The sequence below is a fragment of the Marmota monax genome, unplaced genomic scaffold (genome assembly GCF_021218885.2).
Source record: "Marmota monax isolate L192 unplaced genomic scaffold, Marmota_monax_Labrador192_F-V1.1 WCK01_AAM20220418_F8-fsc00095, whole genome shotgun sequence".
Classification (NCBI taxonomy): Eukaryota; Metazoa; Chordata; class Mammalia; order Rodentia; family Sciuridae; genus Marmota; species Marmota monax.
In genome coordinates, this window is record NW_026695244.1 from 5,436,837 (window position 1) to 5,452,304 (window position 15,468).

General features: G+C 35.5%; 1 protein-coding gene across 3 annotated transcripts in view; it reads left to right on the top strand.

The window, feature by feature from the left end:
* Adam23 (ADAM metallopeptidase domain 23) overlaps positions 1–15,468 on the top strand; it is a 167,545-nt gene that overhangs the window by 119,163 nt on the left and 32,914 nt on the right. For all 3 annotated transcript variants that reach the window (XM_058578160.1, XM_046463111.2, XM_046463110.2), the window contains exons 19-20: positions 14,215–14,265; positions 14,927–14,990. In XM_058578160.1, coding sequence (XP_058434143.1) covers positions 14,215–14,265; positions 14,927–14,990 — 115 coding nt within the window. The remainder of the gene's footprint in view (positions 1–14,214; positions 14,266–14,926; positions 14,991–15,468) is intronic.

The following is a 15,468-nucleotide window of genomic DNA, read 5'->3' on the forward strand; positions in this document are numbered from 1 at the left end:
ACACATTGTACAATGTACATATTGAAACTTTCCATGTAGATTACATGTGTGAACATGTTTTCTTTCTTGTTTTATGTTTTGGCATGTTATGTTTTCTGGTTATTTTTAACTCTTCATCAGACTTTTAGGAAAGTTGGGCATGTTATTTTTGGACCTATACTTTTTTTTTTTCCTTCCAAATTTCCCCTTCATAGGCTTTTTTAAAATTTATACCTTACTAATTGATTTTTTCCCCTGGCCCTCACATCTTAAATAGTACATTAATGGGGCACTAATATACTGTTTCAAATATTTTATTGCTATAAACCCTGCCTTTTAACAACTTTTGGATGGGAACCCACTGTAGAAAACTAAGGACAAGCAGCACTGTCTTGGGGTGGACTGAGTGTGGAAGTCTGCCTTCCTTAGTCTCTTGATGCCTCCACCCCACTACTTAACCTTGGCTTCAAGGCTTTTACATTTTAGCATGATTTTCTTTTTTTCCCCTACTTTTTTTTATTGATGCATTATAGTTGTACATAATGATGAGATCTGCTGCTATACATCCGTACATGCAATGCACACAATCTAACAATCCAGTTTGACCAATGTCACTCCCCAGCACTTCCCCTTCCCTCCGCACCTCCCACCCCTTGATCCCTTTCCTCTATTGATCTCTCTTTTTTAGGAGAAGCCTTTGAGTTTTGATATGATTTTCTCTCCACTAAGTGATTATAACATTGTAATTAATGTTGCCTTCTAGAATTCCCTCTTTATATAATTTTTTATGTTTTTGGTTTATGTCATATCATGCCAAGTCTTTGTTATTCAAATAAACATTTGTTGAATTATGTGTCCCGCAATGCTGTAAATACCAGGACATGGGAGGTTCTTGTGAAACCTACCTTCTGCCGGTATAAAAAGGCAAATAAGTAAATAAACATGTTAGATTGCATAAAGAAAGCTCCTGTGGAAAAAAAGGATGGCATAGGAGCGTTAGCCAGGGTGATCAGCTGTGTTTTCCTAGGATAAGGAAAGATACACATAAGAAGGAACTAGTTTGTGAACAGTAAATGTAGAAGCTTGGCTTCTGCCAGAAATGGAAGGAAAGCAAGGAGAGTGGAAAAGATTCAACAAAATGTCAGGAATCAGGTCAGGTAGGAACTTGCAGCCATGGTAAGAAGTTTGGATTTCATCGTACCTTCATTTTAATTCTGATAACCCTTCAAAAACATTTTCCTATTTGCACAGTTATTGTAATTATTATTTTCTTGTAGATTTATCCGTTGATTTATATCCAGTGATGGATATTTAGATTTTGGAAGTTTTTTATTATTTTATTAGCATGGTAGTGAATATCTTTGTGCATTTTAAACAGTGTTTCTTGATTGAGGTAACTCCTTAGCATAAGTTCCCATCAGTAGGATTACCTTTTATAAGGTATCGTAGCTTCCAAGGGGCTCCCAACAGATAGAATACAGTTGGAGGTCAAAATATCACTTTTCAAAAGAGCGGGTTGAAGGCCAGAGCTCAATGTGAGGGCTAAATGAGTCTCTTCATAAATCTTGGTTCTCTAACAGGGTACTGATAAAATCAGGTCCATTATGACCTCTCCCTGCAGGGGTAGGTCTGTCATGGAGAAGTAGTAGAGAATGCATGATTTATGTGGGCAGACTTGCTTCTAAGAGAAGAATGACAGAACAGAGCTAGAATGCCTAGTTTTTCTTCCCAAACTTATCTGCCAATCACCAATCACTCCACTTCCATGTGGTAGAAGTGAATCAAGGAGCGGAACAGCTGGAGTTAACACTGAGTGAGCTCTGTTCACTGGAAAAAAAACACAAGGAGAGAAAGAAATATACATAACCATTTTTAAAGGTCTGTATATGTATTATCTAAGGCTTAATTCAAAGGGACCCTTTCAATGATATGGTATAGGGAAGTATATTCAGGCTGTGTGTGTGTGTGTGTGTGTGTGGAGAGAAAGAGAGAGAGAGAGAGAGAGAGAGAGAGAGAGAGAGAGATTGATTTTCATGCATGTCTGTTTCTTATATTTAAATATATAAAATAAATATATAAACAGGTTTCTTTGCAGTTTTTCTATAACATAATGACAGAGTATGAGAACTGTGTGTTCTCCTTTTCTTGACAAATGTACTGACAATCCTGATAAACTATTTCACTGAATTATATTGTTAGTTTTGTAGAATAATATTATTTTTATAACCATCATAGATGGTTTTAGTTCTTTGTATTCAGTCTTTTTGGAAGTATAGTTTTCTCATTCCAATTTTTAACTCCTGATTTGCCATGAATTTACTGAATATAAGGCTTTTATAATAGGGCCTCTTTGTTCAACCTGATAGTCTAATGTCTAAGGAAAACATTTTTTCCTTTTCACTACATTGGCATAAGTTAAACATTTTACAGTTAAATTAATTTCTCATTGGCATATTAGAATAGAATATTTTCTTATTATTATCATGTAAAACATGATCAGAATGTTTTCCAAATGGACAATTGGAGTAGGAGTTAAAGTCTCTCAAAATTTTTCTTCTCTTCTTTCAGAGACAGTAAACTTTGAATCTAATTGAGACTGATAATTTTTAAGAAAATAGAATCTCTATAAATCAGTATCTATAGGTATTTTTTAATTTGCTATTTTTAGTTATATATGACAGTTGAATATATTTTGACATATTTATATAAACATGAAATATATTATTTTAATTAGGATCCTGTCACCTGCAACCTGTGTGAGGATGGAATAAGTAACCCTCTGAGGTGTGGGCTGGTTGGAAATAAAGAGTCTGAAAAAGTAATATCAAGAAATAAAGCATGGGGCTGTGGTTGTGGCTCAGGGGTAGAGCGCTTGCCTCACACAAGCGAGACCCTGGGTTCGATCCTTAGCACCACATAAAAATAAATAAATAAAACAAAGGTATTTGTCTAACTACAACTAAAAAATAAATTAAAAAAAAAAAAAGAAAGAAAGCAAGCAAAGATTCAGGAAAATATTTGAAGAAGAGGCTTGATGGGTGGAAGAGACCTGATAGGTCTGATCCTAACAATGGGAAAAGCTCAGGAATGCTGTATTTATAGTGAAATGCACCAAAGGGATTCAGTGAGGAGCTTCTTCAGGAAAACAGGATAAGAATGGGGAAAACAAGTTGTTTGGGGCTTAGCAGGTTATGCCCATCTCCAAGTGGCTGTGTTTGAACCTAGTGCTGTGAGCTGAGGCAGGGAATCAGCATGATCTGGGCTTTCTTAGACCAGGGAATTTCACCCAGGAGTCTCCCAAAAAGTAGCCTCCCTGCCTTATGATGGTTCAATCAAGCCCATAATTTATACACAACTTCCAAATTCCCCCCTTATTTACTTTTTAAATGAAAGCAGTGTGCACTTACTTGGAATTCCTGGATCTTTGTTCTGAGAGGAGGACAAACTATTATCACGACACAAAAAAGAATTAGTAGCAAACATATCATTTCAGTAATATGCCATGCAGAATGCTTCAACATATTTCCAGGAGTAAAGCCATTTAATTCATGAAGTATTTGTGTAGCTGGAGATGCAGGGACCATGAGATCAATTTTGCTTTTCTGAATATCCTGGATGTGATTATGTAACTTCACAAGGTCCAAGTTATTATTATTGCTATGCCAAATGCCCACTAGATGATTTTTTGACCTTTTCCCAATCCCACTGGGAAGCATTATTTTGTCTGCAGCATTGCAAACATATTTATAGCTGGCATGACGGCTAAGCCTTTGTTCAAATTTGAGAGTAGAAATTTTATTTCCTATATTTATGACAGTAGCTTTCAAAGCATTTAATTTAGTCTCAATCTTTTCATCAGTATTTACCTAATACCTTCCAAGAATTATGAGGCTGAAAGCTCACCTGTGTCTGGTTAGCTGAGCATGTATCTGTTGCAAAACTTGAATCCGGGCATAAGCATATCATGGCCCTGAAATGTTAGCTGGGAGTAAGGCAAAGGAGGGTTGATGAAGAATCAGAGTTCCTTTCCCTCTATTATACCTAGTGATGCAATTAGTCAGATTACACCTTTTACAAGTTACATGACATTTATTATCTTTTTTCTTTACTCTTACATTTCTAGTAATTAAAGCGTAGGAGACTGGATAGGCTTACAGGCCATAGCAGAAGCCCTCCTTCCAGTTCCTGCCTTTAGAGCCATCCGTATAATGGAGAAAATCTGAGGCTGTTATTAAATGTCACAGATCTTTTTGCATGTCACCTTCATTGAAAGTTAGAATATTACCAACGAATACTCCAGGGGTCATGGCATCCAGATGTAGCTGTCTCTTATCCATTCTTGGAGACCAATCCAAAATCTGTCCACCATTTCTAGAAACTTTATGTTGCATTGACAAGGCATCTGTGCATTCCATCCATTTAGGGAAGGTGCCAAATTCTATTGCAAAACTATTAGGGCAGCAAGGTACTGGTGGATGTTCCCTGGAAATAATTGGCCTGTTATGGGAAAGTCCCATACTAATCCTAAGATCTTAAGTACCAAGGGCCAGTATGATTGGTTGATCCAGGTCTCTTATTTGATGTCTTTTACTCAAAAGTTATTTTAAACAGCCAGCATGTTTATCATGAGACTAACATATAGGTGGATTCTCACTGTAGCCAATATGATTAAATCCAGTGGCATGAATAGGTGTAATGTGTTTGTCTGTGAAACTTCCCATTATATGAATATCATTAGTAAATACTGGGATGGATTCTTCAGTCCACACAGCTCGATGTCCTAAATGTGGATCTGGGAAATGGGTCCAATAAGTTTCTCCGTGGACTCCACTTACCTGACAGCTCAATAGAACCAGCATAACCACAAACATTGAGATTGGAGTCGTAATACCTCCTTGTTGTTGAACCATCTGCTCAGCCTAAAGTGTCAGGTCCTTCAGTCGTCTCCATGATGACAGGTTGGGTTTTCTGGAAATACACAAGCATAGCTTCTACCCTATATTATTACTGAATCTTGTTTATTGTATTGCTGCATGTGTGGCTCAGAAGCAGTGAGAATTTTAATATCATAATTAAAAAAATTGTTTTAAAGATTTTGTGAGATTTAGTGGGGTTATGTGGGGGCTCTGTCCTCCCCCCCCCCCTTTTTTTAAATTGTAGGAAAAGGTTGATATAAGCTGGAACATCATTAGCTTTAAATTGTAGAGAATGGCCCAGCACTGTACAAGTATTTAAACAGTACAAAGTGACTTAATAAATATTTTTATTTGGCCAGGAAAATTAGCAGAAGTTACCTGTTAGGCATGTGAGGATTGTAAAGTCAATGTTGTTGAGCTAAAGTAAAAGAAGACCTAGTTTTTACCAACAGACTATGATATTTTTCTATTAATGGGCTGAGCAACAAAATATGAAATGGGGTCGGTATAGATACTAAAAGCCAGTTTTATGACCTTATTATCTTAAATTAACTTAAGTTATATTAGAATTTGTACTTGTGTAAGGTATTAACAGATAATAGTTGTAAAGTTTGTAAGGAAAATACAATATGAAACTAACAAGAGTAAAAACATATTTAATTTTTATAATAGTTTGAACCCTTACTTATTTATATATAGTATTTTTTGTTTATTTTAGGAATATAATAATTTTTATAACAAAAATCTATATTTTGAACTTAATTTTAAATGAACTTGAATAATTATTTTAATCTTGAATGAGATAAGAGGCAGTCTTAAATGAGGTGGCCTCTTGGCAAATCTTAGGTGAGGTGCTTTAATTTGAAACTAATCTTAGTTTCTTACTTGAATATTATTTTATAAAACTTTTATATAACATTTTATGTATAATTTTTGAATTAATATGAATTGGTTAACATAATGTAACATGAAACAGACAAGTTAAGAGAGCTTTTAACCCCCTCTTTGAGGGAAAGTAGCAAAAGTTTTATATCTCATATTGTTAACCTTTAAATAAGTTAGGCTCTCTTTATTGTCCTTTAGAAATATAATTAAGTTTACTTCTCAGTGTAGAGAGTAACATAAAATTCTATAACTTATGTTTATTCAATTATAGAATATTAAATGACATAACTAAATTTCCAACTAAATTTTTATATCTGTATAAGTTTGTAAGAGACCACTTGTAGAAAGCTTTAGTATGGAGAGCATCAGCTTAGTAAAATCTTGTAAAGACTTGTTTATTTGGGAAATAAAAATTTATTTAGTAGATGTAAAAATCAATAACAGTATCACAATTACGCTGATTTTTTTATATTAAACAAATTAAGCTTTTAAAAAAAATTTTGAAATCTGGAATGTAATGTGATACTTTAAAACAACAGTTATTGTTTTACCAATATTGTACAAATCTTAATTCCTTTAAAACTAGTTTTTCTAAATAATAAAACTCCACAGACATAAGAAATTATTTTATTTGAATGAGAGTCAATTAATGTTTTAAGTGTTTCTTTCTTCTCTCATTCTTTATTTAGAAGGCCCAATTAACAGGGGTCTGTGTAAAGAACTTATCTGTACTTGTAAATAGGTCTTATGTCAGAAACAGCACAAAGCCAAGCTTTTCTTTTTAAAAGAGTAAAACATTTTAAGTAACCTTAGTTGATTGTGTTAATTATATATAACCAATTTAATTACATGTAAAATTTTTGAAATGTATTTTTTAAAAATTTCTTTTTTATAGTTGTAGGTGGACAGCATGCCTTTATTTTATTTATTTTTATGTGATGCTAAGGATCGAACCCAGTGCCTCACACATGCTAGGCAAGTGCTCTGCCACTGAGCTACAGCCCTAGCCCTTGAAATGTATTTTGTACAAATTTTATTTTAATTTTCTTAGTCATTTACAGCCTTTTACTTTAACAGGTGAAAAATTTGTTAGACCCTTATAAATAAATCACATCTGACAGAAAAGAAGCTTAAGTCCCAGCAACTCCATTCTCAGAACATAGAGAACAAAGGAATTATAGACCTTTTTTATATTAATCAAATTACAAACACATCTAACATTTAAATACATTTTAGTTAAGAATGCTTGATATTTCTATATTTAGTAGATGATATTTTAGCATTGTTTGTAAATTAATAAGTATCTCCTTTAATAAAGACTTATATAATTAATCCCATTTATCTTAAATTTAACTTATTCTTAACTGTAAAAGCCAAGACATCAAACAAATGTAGATAACAGTGCTAATCATCTCTTTCCTATTGAATAAAATTGTTAGAAGCAAATTGATATAAAATAGGAATTAGCAACTTTATTAATTATCTGATCAGCTGGAAAAACCTGGGTTAATAATTTTAAAGACATCTTTATTTTCATCTGTTTACCCAATTTAAATTGAACCTTTTTTTAAATCGCATGAATGAAAGGTATTTGGATCCATTTTTTAAAAATTTTAATTAATGAATGCTCTTTCACCTATATGCCAGTTTTGGTACCCTGTGAATCACATATAGACAGGCAACAATAAAAACACTATAGAAGAAGAATCAAAACAAGAAACAAAGATTCATAACTTTTATAAGTGAGGCTCCGCAGGTAGGAAACAAGACTACAGATTTTTATCAAAGCTTTTATTAGATTTGACCTGTTAGAAATTAAGATATTAGAGCCAATCAGACTTTTATATGATTTAATTATAAGGCAGGCCTGTGTGGATGGAATAGCAGGTCTAAAATCTGATAATCATGAGGACATTGAAATAAAATATTGCAGATTGCTGGCTTATTGTCCTGATGATTGCTAGATTCACCCCCAGCATCAGTCCCTCCTGGAACTGGCCTTTGAACAAAGAGTGAAAAAACCCTGCATAGCTAAATAAAACTGATTAGAAAAATACATGAACTTAGAAACATCCAAAGAATGCAAAAGCCTGTAAAAAAAATCCTTGTTTTAAAGGAAAAGAAAACGTGTACGTTTAGGATCTTTCCATATTTCCTTTCCCGGTGCTGTAGAATTAGAAAAAGAGGTTATTAACAAAGAAGCGTGGTCAAATCAGAAACAGTTTGAGTTTTAAGGTAAACTCTTTTGATGTTGTTGTTGTTGCTGTTGTAAATCCTGTAGGATCGCAGCGGCAGCACAGATATAGTTTTGGTTTGTTTTTTACAACGAGGCAGCAGCCTGCAGTTTGTGGCCAAATCACTGTTAAAATATCTCCCTCTGGAGTTTTATCTCCTGGAAGGTTGAAAAGTTCTTCTAAAAAGCATCGTGGAGTTTTGGCTCCTTCCTTCACTTCCTCTTTCTGCTCTCATAAGCAAAGACTGAGAAGGGAGAGGGTAGAGAAAAATGCAGGGGGCTGAAGATTCTCCCTTAGTTTTTTGTATTCTTTTAAACCAGAAATTGAGTCAGAAACCAAACATTTTCCATATTACAAGGTGGATAAAGACAATTTTTAAACCACAAGATAAATGCTCCCACAGGAATTTTATCCGGTCTCTGGGCTGGAGAACTAACACATAGCTGTTTATCAAATTTCTTCCTTTCCTGGGCTGCACTCTCTGTAGGCAAAGAAGCTTCAGAAGCCAGGCAGTCTGGTAGCCTCTGACAGCATTCTTTTTTGTTGTTGTTCTAATTAGTTATAGATGACAGTAGAATGCATTTTGGCACATTGTACACAAATGGAGCATAACTTCTCATTCCTCTGGCTGTACATGGTGCAGAATAACTCCAGTAGTGTAATCATACATGTATATAGGGTAATAATATCTGTCTTATTTTACCATCCTTCCCATCCCCACAGACCCACTCCTCCCCTCACTTCCCTCTACACAAAGTTCCTTCATTCCCCCACCTCCGTCCCACTATGGATCAGCATCCGCTTATCAGAGAAAACATTCAGCTGTTGGTTTTTTGGGATTGGCTTATTTCACTTAGCATGATATTCTCTAGTTCCATCCACTTACCTGCAAATGCCATAATTTCATTCATCTTTAAGGCTGAGTAATATTCCATTGTGGATATATTCCACATTTTTTTTTATCCATTTATCTCTTGAAGGGCATCTAGGTTGGTCCCATAGTTTAGTTATTGTGAATTGAGCTGCTACAAACATTGATGTGGCTGTGTCACTGTAGTATGCTGTTTTTAAATCCTTTGCGTATAGACTGAGGAGTGGGAGAGCTGGGTCAAATGGTTGTTCCATTCCAAGTTTTCTGAGGTGTTTCTATATTGCTTTCCAAAGTGGATGCACCAATTTGCAGTCTCACCAGCAATGGATGAATGTACCTTTTCTCCAACATCCTCACCAACACTTATTATTGCTTATATTCTTGATAATTGCCATTCTGAGTGAAGTGAGATGAAATCTTAGATTAGTTTTGATGTGCATTTCTTTAATTGTTAGAGATGATGAACATTTTTTCATGTTTGTTCATTGATTGTATTTCTTGTTTTGTTCAGCTCCTTAGCCCATTTATTGACTGAGTTATTTGATTTTTTGTTGTTAAGTTTTTTTTTAGTTCTTTATTTATATATATCCTGGAGATTAGTGTTCTCTCTGATGTGTATAAGACAAAAATTTGCTCCCAAAATGTAATCCCTCTCTTCATCCCATTGATTGTATTTTTTCTTATTTATTTTTTATTTGTAGTTGGACATAATACCTTTATTTTATTTATTATATGTGGTGCTGAGGATTGAACCCAGGGCCTCACACGTGTTAGGCATGTGCTCTACCACTGAGCCACAACCCCAGCCCCTGATTGTTTCTTTTGCTAAGAAGAAAATTTTTTAGTTTGAATCCATCACATTTATTGATTCTTGATATTACTTCTTGTGCTTTAAGAATCTTGTTAAGGAAGTCAGGTCCTAAGCCAACTTGATGAAGATTTGGGCCTACTTTTTCTTCTAGTAGGCACAGGGTCTCTGTTATAGTGTCTAAGTCTTTGACCCACTTGGAGTTGATTTTGAGCAGGGAAAGAGAGGTTTAATTTTATTTGCTACATATAGATTTCCAGTTTTCCCATCACCATTTGTTGAATAGGCAGGTTATCTTTTCTCCAATGTATGTTTTTGGCACCTTTGTCTCGTATGAGATAACCATATTTATGTGGGTCTGTGTCTTTTATTTTGTACCATTGGTCTACAAGTCTATTTTGGTACTAATACCATGCCTTTTTTGTTACTATTGCTCTATAGTATGTATCCTTTAAAGTCTGATATTATGATGCCTCTTGCTTCACTCCTCTTGCTGAGGATTGCTTTGGCCATTCTGGGTCTTTTATTTTTCCAAATGGGATCATGATTGCTTTTTCTAGTTCTATGAAGAATGTCATTGGGATTTTAATAGGATGGCATTAAATCTGTGTAACAGTTTTGGTAGTATGGCCATTTTGACTATATTAATTCTGCCTATCCAAGAGCGTGGGAGATCTTTCCATCTTCTAAAGTCTTCTTCAATTTCTTTCTTTAGTGTTCGATATTTTTCATTGTAGAGGTCTTTTACCTCTTTTGTTAGATTGATTCCCAAGTATTTTATTTTCGAGGCTATTGTGAATGGGGCGGTTTTCCTAATTTCTCTTGCAGTGCATTAATCACATATACATAGAAATGCATTTGATTTATGGATATTGATTTTTATATGCTGCTACTTTGCTGACTTCACTTATTAGTTCTAGAAGTTTTCTGGTGGAATTTTTTGCATCTTCTAAATATAGAATTATGTCATTGGCAAATAGTGATAGTTTGAGTTCTTTTCCTCCATTCTCTCTCTCTTTATTTTTTTAATTTTTTATTTTTTTTAGTTATTGGCAGACACAACATCTTTGTTTGTATGTGGTGCTGAGGATCAAACCCGGGCCGCACGCATGCCAGGCTAGTGCTCTACCGCTTGAGCCACATCCCCAGCCCCTCTCTCTCTCTTTAAATCGACTAGCTACACTTTTCTATGAGGGAGGGCCTGACACCCACCTGACACTTTTTCCATCTGAATTCCTCTCAAGGGTCCCTGTTCCAGGTGCCATCTGTCATCCACAACCTGTATAGGAATGGAATAAGTAACCCTCTGAGGTTCTGGGCCTCCGGGGGGAAAAAAAAAGTATGAAAAAAAGTAGTATCAAGAAATAAAGCCAAAGATGCAAGAAAATATTTGGAGCTGGGGCCTGACTGGTGAGGAGACGTGATGGTTCTGATCCTAACAAAGGGAAAAGCCCGCAAATGCTTTATTTATAGTGAAATACACAAAGGTGCCAGAGTACAGCTGCATCAAAATAACGGGGGGGGGGGCGGTGAGGAACAACTTGCGTACATTGATACAGCAGGAGTGGGAGCCGTTTATTGTAGGACAACAGAGGTATATATACATTCCACACAGCTTATCTTAATTAGCATAAACTCGATACAGCAGTCAACCAATAAGGAATCTCCACACTTAATGACTTGCTGGCTTTACTTCACAAACCACTCCCTCTGGCAAAATGCCAGGCGCCATCCAGACTTGTTTACAGACTCTAACATTTGCTAGGCGCCATCCTGACTTGTTTACAGACTCTAATACAAAGGGATTCAGTGAGGAGCTTCTTCGGGAAAACAGGATAAGAATAGGGAAAACAAGTCGTCTGGGGCTTGGCAGGTCACACCCATCTCCAGGTAGCTGTGTTTGAACCTAGGGTTGTGAGCTGAGACAGGATGCCAGGAGGGTCTGGGCTTTCTTGAACTGGGGAACTTTACCCAAGAATTCCCAGAAAAATAACCTCCCTGCCTTATGATGGCTCAAGCAAATCCATAATTTATGCACGGCTTCCAACAGGATCCTAGTCTTGTGGATGGACATGATGTGGAGATTCACTGTGGTGTATTCCTTCATGTCCACAGGAAAGTCACGTTAGACTTAGTTCACAGTCTTTCATATTCCTATTCCCCCTTCTTTCCCTTCATTCCCCTTTGTCAAATCTGCTGAACTTCTATTCAGTTGACTGCTGTCCTTAGCATCCACATATCATTTGACCTTTGGATTTTTGGGATTGGCTCATTTCACTTACCATGATAGTCTCCAGATTTCTCCATTTACTGGCAAATGCCATAAAGCCATTCTTTTTATGGCTGAATAATATTTCATTATGTGTATCACTACTTTATCTCTTTTGCCTCATGTTTTTGCTTAATTTGATATCAGGTCAGAGTATGTCTGAGCGACTTTTTAAATTCAGTTTATGACAGAATAAATACCGGTACAACTGAGAGAAATCTTTGGTAAAAAATACTAGATGATATAATAAAGATATTTAATAATGTGGGAAATGTTTTTGTTGGCACTAGGAAAGAGGTCATCTAACTGGGTAGTATAGTATATTTTAAACATATTTAAATACTGTTGTTCTGTTGAAGATTGCCTTGAGCAACCCTGCCTATACAGCATTAAACCAGGGCAAAGTGACATTTAGTGATGGAACCCATACTCTTCTTAGTGAGAGAGGTACCAGAGTTGTGATTCTTCTGTTTTAAATATCCCTAGAAAATGTAAGAAGCCCCATAATTTCCTTGTTAAACATTTCAGTGATAAGCAACTGGATTTTATTGGCCTAAACTAAAAGCAAATTGTTTAGAAATCTCACGAGGCTATGGCAGTTTGTAATAAGGTTTGTACTAAAGACTTTTTTCTTTAGTAAAGAAAAGAATTTTCCTTCTTTTTAAAAATATTTTTGTTATTGATGGATCTTTATTATCTATTTTTTTATATGTGGTGCTGAGAATCGAACCCAGTGCCTCACACATGCTAGGCAAGTGCTCTACCACTGAGCCACAAACCCAGCCCAGAATTTTTCTTCTTGAAAATTATAACAGTGAAGCATGGCAAATTAATTTTAGGCCCTCATGTGCCTATTCTAGTAGCAACATTTTTCCCCCCACTTCTGTTTACCATGGTTGCATTAGTTTTAGGGTAAGTGAATAATTAATGATGGTTGATTGATGAAATAATGATTGTATTCAGAGTGAGTTTAGATAGATGAAAGAGGCCTCAGGGATCCCTGCTTTTGTGCAGTTGGCTCAGGATTCCAGGTTTTAGTGCCAATAGTTGCATCCTTTAAATACTTACAAACAGGTTTAACGAAAAGCTGTGGTGAATGAAGCTTGCATTACAGTCAGTTATTCTTTAGAACAATCTAGAACTAAAGTATTTTAGCTCAAAGTATTCCTCAGTACTGCTCCTTAAGCATGATAAATTAATTCTATTATCCTTCTGAGATAAACCTGATAAACAGCTTGGTAAAGTGCAGAATAGAATAACTTAATTGTGTCTGTATGAGTCATTCATTTATTTTTCTCAGTCAGTCGATAATAATTAAACACCTACAATATGTCTGATATGGTTCTGAGTGCCAGGAAGGTAGCAGGGTACAAAACCTGCATTGATCTCACATGGATCTCTCCTTATTTTGTTAGGAACAAAAATAATGAATGCAGAAGTATAAAATGTATGAACCGTCAATTGGTGCTAAGTACTATGGAGAGGAGACATCGGAGAATGGGGAGTGGAGAATGCCAGCATGGGAGGGAGATGGGCTTTAAAGAGCATGGCAAAGCCTCTTGGAGATTATCGTACTTAGGCCTTTGACTTTTCAGCTCTCTTAAATGCATGCAAAATTTAAGTTCACTTATTCAGAATAACTTTTGGGGAAAACAAAGGATACCTTAAAGAATGATTTGATAAATGGGCCTGTAAGATGCAATAGCCTCGACATCACAGATTGTTCTAGTAAAGAGTTTGCGGCTTGAGAGGTCAGAAGGATCCTGACGATGCTGCATTTATATTGTGTTGAAAAGCAGAGTATTTCTTCTGTTTCAGTAATGCAGCCTAAAGGTGAGCGTCATGGTGTCACATGCAGATTTGACATTTTCATGGAGCTGAGCAAGGTCTTGCAAATTAGTTCCCAAGTGTGTCCACTCCTACATAACAAGCTGATTCATTTCCTTCACTGTCCATTTTAATTCCTTCTACTTTTATCTCCATAGGCAAGTGAATATATTATTCTAGTCCACCTCATGGTAAACAGAGAAGCTTATAAAAAAACAGCCACTTTGTGGGCCTTATTTATTTATTTTACCACGAATAGAATTAATTTGGATAACCTACTTGAGGAGTTGCATGTGTTTTTCTAAATGTTCCTAATTAGATATTCACCAGTTTTTTGCTTTTTTGCATTTTTAAATATTGAGCACAGTGTTTGAATAAGGTGATTAGCATGCCAGACTTTAACTAAAAAGCTGATATTTTTTCAGTGCCCGCCAAATCTTCATAAGCAAGATGGATACGCCTGCAATCAAAATCAGGTATACTGGTCTATAAATTTTAAATATAATTTTAAAAGAATTAGCTTGAAAGGTTTTTGTTTTGTTGATGAATGTAATTTTGAAAGGAAATTATTCAAGAAAATTATTGCAATGAGGTTCTAATTCAGAGTTGCTTCACCTCATACCAAATATTAAATATACTTAACTCTGGTGACAAATTGTCCAAATTGAGGGAACAGAAAACAACAACAACATAATGGCTGAGGAATCAGAAATCTAATTTTTAAAGTCATGACCATTTTTAAATAATTTAAACCTATCCATTATGGGAAAAATGACTTACAATGCTTTTGAATCCATTTTATAACTATAACCATGTACATACTGGAGAAGCTAAATATCATTTTGTCTGATACAAAAAAACTGCCAATTTTTGTTTTCCATAAAATTTAAATTTTTAGGCAATTAATTTGGATTTTAAAATACTGTACTATGAGATCTGTTTCAAGTTTGAAATTTTAACTGTGTGGGATTCTCTTAAGATTCTTATTGGTCACTATGAAAATATTAGGGTATGAAATAGGAAAAAAAATTTAAAAAAACTAACCTAGCTGAACCTGAAAGAGACCTTGTCATTGGAATTTGGGGTAGAATGAAACTGGCTGTGTGTGCTTCACAATATGTGCGCTCTTGTCCCCAGGGCCGCTGCTACAACGGCGAGTGCAAGACCAGAGACAACCAGTGTCAGTACATCTGGGGAACAAGTAGGTCACATCTTCCTGCCTGGTGGTCATACACACAGTTTTCTTTTAATATTGTTCTTCTCTGCCACATATGCTGACAGAGATACACAGTTTGGAGTGATGTTTAAAAAGAAAGGAATCTAGAAAAGGGTGAAAATAAAGAGATTAGTGAATCTCAGTCACAAAAACGATAGAGGGGTTGAAGTGTGGCTTAGAGTGTGAGAGAGGCCCTAGATTCAATCCCCACCTCAAATAGTACAACAAGATACATAATACAAACTATGTAGAAAACAACTACACAAATTGAGGACTTGTCTCAGAACCCAATGGTGTCATTCAGTGATTATGGCTGTCAGAGAAGAATATTGCATCTGCTTGCAAAGATGATTTGAGTGCAGAGGTCAGAGTCACTGTCTTGGCACTTGCACGGTTTACTTTGTACCTTGGCTCCAACATGTATCCACACCACCCCCACACCCGCAAGTGAGCTTTCTGTTTT